Raw genomic sequence first — 3,119 nt, 5'->3', positions numbered from 1 at the left:
TATAAGTCTGTTGCTGTTGCTCTATAGAATATATGATTGCTCTGCAACTTAGTACTAGTAGCTGTTAAGACTTTTATATATGATTGCTCTATAGAATATATGGAAATGTGTTCTCTTCCAGTTAATTTTCCACAGTGAATCTACTAGAACAGTTATCTCCATTTGACATTTTACCAATATTTTGATCCTGTTTGGTGATCCACCTAATAATTTTACACTGTAGCTTCGTTCGGTGGAATTTTACCAATATTACTGTAGCTTCGTTCTATTTAATATTTTTTATCGTTGCTAGCTTGAATCAGTAAACTGAAACTTTACACTATGCGCGTCATACTGAATTAGTACACTGAAACTGAACACAGAACTACATAAATTTGAGTCATTGTGTGCAAGAACAGAGTAATTGTTTGGTTCAGACTTCAGAACATTTATCAACATGGCAAGTTCGAATGATGAAATGCTTAAGTAGCAGTGGAAATATTCATCGTGCTGCGCTGCACCTCGTGCTAATCTAGTGTCACGATTTGCTTTGTGCATATTCAGGCAAATGGCAGCGTAGCAAATATGTCGGCGTTTCCTTGGTTGGAAAGACAATAGCTATTATGGGCTTCGGGAAGGTTGGTTCAGAGGTTGCTCGACGCGCGAAAGGACTTGGAATGGATGTCATTGCTCATGACCCATATGCCCCCGTCGATAGAGCCCGAGCTATCGGTGTAGATCTCGTATCGTTCGATGACGCCATCTCCACTGCAGACTTCATATCACTGCATATGCCTCTAACACCATCAACAACAAAAATTTTCAACGACGAGACTTTTGCAAAAATGACGAAAGGAGTAAGGCTTATCAATGTTGCGAGGGGTGGAGTGGTTGATGAAGAAGCATTGCTGAGAGCACTTGATAATGGGACTGTTGCACAGGTAGTCTTTTTTTGTCATGTCCATTGATCCAAATGTTGATAGTGCATATTGCTGTCAAACAGTTGTCATGACTCATCTAGTTATGCCATTATCTTGGGTATTGTGTATTATTTAGCATAGACAGTACACATTTCTTTTCTTTTCTTGTTTCAAAATGTTTCCATTGGCCTTTTTCTCATTGCTTCGCGATGTCTGTCAGGCAGCACTCGACGTGTTCTTTGAAGAGCCACCGCCGAAAGACAGCAAGTTAGTACACCATGAAAATGTCACAGTGACACCGCACCTTGGAGCTAGCACAACAGAAGCACAGGTTTGCTGTTTGTTTTGCAACAATCTCTGTACTGCATCTTACGAGCTTATCCTCTTAACTTTGCACGTGTTTGTCGACAGGAAGGCGTTGCCCTTGAAATCGCAGAGGCTGTTATCGGTGCACTGAAAGGTGAACTGGCTGCCACTGCTGTCAATGCCCCAATGGTCTCTGCTGAGGTACTCCCATTGCCAAGGACTATGCTTTTGTACTTACAGCATAATGCACACTCTGCTTCAGTTTGAACAGTTCATCTGTTCCGACAGATTTTAGCCGAGTTATCCCCATATGTCATCCTTGCTGAGAAGCTGGGACGTCTTGCCGTGCAACTCGTGGCTGGTGGCAGTGGGATCAAGGCAGTCAAGGTCGTCTACTCATCGGCTAGAGACCCGGATGACTTGGACACAGGAATTCTCCGCGCCATGGTCACGAAAGGCATCGTCGAACCCATTTCAAGTGCATTTGTCAACATTGTCAATGCTGACTACGTCGCCAAGCAACGAGGGCTCCGCATAATCGAGGAGCAGATTCTCCTCGACGGCTCCCCTGAGGTCCCTATAAACTCCATCCAGGTCCAGCTTGCCAATGTGGAGTCCAAGTTCGCCGGCGCGCTGTCCGACGACGGTGACATCAGGGTGGAGGGGAAGGTTAAGGATGGCACGCCGCATCTCACGCTCGTCGGCCCTTTCAGCGTCGACGTCAGCCTTGAGGGCAACTTGTTGCTGTGCCGGCAGGTCGACCAGCCGGGCATCATCGGCAAGGTGGGATCGATTCTCGGGACGATGAACCTGAATGTCAACTTTATGAGCGTTGGCAGGATTGCTCCAGGGAAGCAGGCCATCATGGCCATTGGGATTGATGAGGAGCCTGATAAGGAAGCTCTCAAGTTGATCGGGGAGACGCCCTCGGTACAGGAGTTTGTCTTTCTAAAGCTTTAGAGAATGTATAGGTTGATTGATTTCTATATAACATCTCCTGCTTTACTAGTATGGGTGGTTTTTGCAAGCTTATTTAGTTTCTGTGTAGAATTATAATTTTCAGCCCACCTGGAGAAGCTGCTGGTAGATACATCTTACGAACAAATGCGCGGAATGTGAGGCCTGTTCTTGGGCCTGGTGTCCTACTTTTTGAATCGATGATCTACTGTTGCTGCTAGCTCGTATGATCTCTGTTTTGCTATGCCTTCAGAACTTTTTGGATAGACATATCATCCACAAAAGTAATTTATGGCTTCAAATTTCTCTGGATGCTGAACCGAAGACCACGGTTCTGAAACAAATTGCTTGATCTGATAATCAACTGTAAGTAGGCTCAGTTTCATCCTATTTAGCCAGCATGTTTCGCATTTGTGGTGTAGTTAAATGAGACATCACTGCATTCGTGTTTCAGCGTTCTCGCTGATAACATTCTCCCAATCACGACGACATCGTTAATAACAAAAAGGGAAAATTGTAACAATTAGTAGAGGTGAAGAGTGTTGTCAGTCTATTCAAAGTTGGATCTCCTCAGAACCTGAAACACATTCGGCTCTTGGGAGTGTCTAATAGCACTGAATGATTTTGGGCTTGCGACTGGTCACATTCACCCTAACTCTCCCCTCTCTAGCCTTATTTTCCTAGTGTCTGTTGGGGGAGCCCTAGTTAGCTCTCTCTCTCTCTCTCTCTCAGCTGGACGGAGGTAGAAGAAAGAGAAGAACACAATGAAGATTTTCCGGCGACGAACGCCCGGCTGCACGTACAACCTTTTACTACCAGTGCTCAGACTTTTCTCAGCAAGTATATGTTCGCGTCCGCGGCTTTGTAGTCCTACAGCTACGCAGCGCCTACGTCTCCTGTGCACACACGCACGTAGCGGAGCGAGCGATCCGCCCGGCCAGCGCGCACGAACGCGCA

The 3,119-nt window shown here is 45.7% G+C and overlaps 1 protein-coding gene across 1 annotated transcript in view; it reads left to right on the top strand.

The window, feature by feature from the left end:
- The window catches only part of LOC119330637 (D-3-phosphoglycerate dehydrogenase 3, chloroplastic-like), a 3,926-nt gene extending 1,544 nt beyond the window's left edge, over positions 1–2,382 (top strand). Inside the window, exons 2-5 of the mRNA XM_037603756.1 lie at positions 544–920; positions 1,120–1,230; positions 1,311–1,406; positions 1,494–2,382. Of these exons, the coding sequence (XP_037459653.1) occupies positions 544–920; positions 1,120–1,230; positions 1,311–1,406; positions 1,494–2,165 (1,256 nt within the window). The 3' untranslated portion in view covers positions 2,166–2,382. The remainder of the gene's footprint in view (positions 1–543; positions 921–1,119; positions 1,231–1,310; positions 1,407–1,493) is intronic.
- The last annotated feature ends 737 nt before the right edge of the window (positions 2,383–3,119 follow it).

This window comes from Triticum dicoccoides, chromosome 7A, assembly GCF_002162155.2.
Source record: "Triticum dicoccoides isolate Atlit2015 ecotype Zavitan chromosome 7A, WEW_v2.0, whole genome shotgun sequence".
NCBI lineage: Eukaryota > Viridiplantae > Streptophyta > Magnoliopsida > Poales > Poaceae > Triticum > Triticum dicoccoides.
The sequence above is the reverse complement of the archived record's forward strand: the minus strand, read 5'-3'. Positions and strand labels throughout refer to the sequence as shown.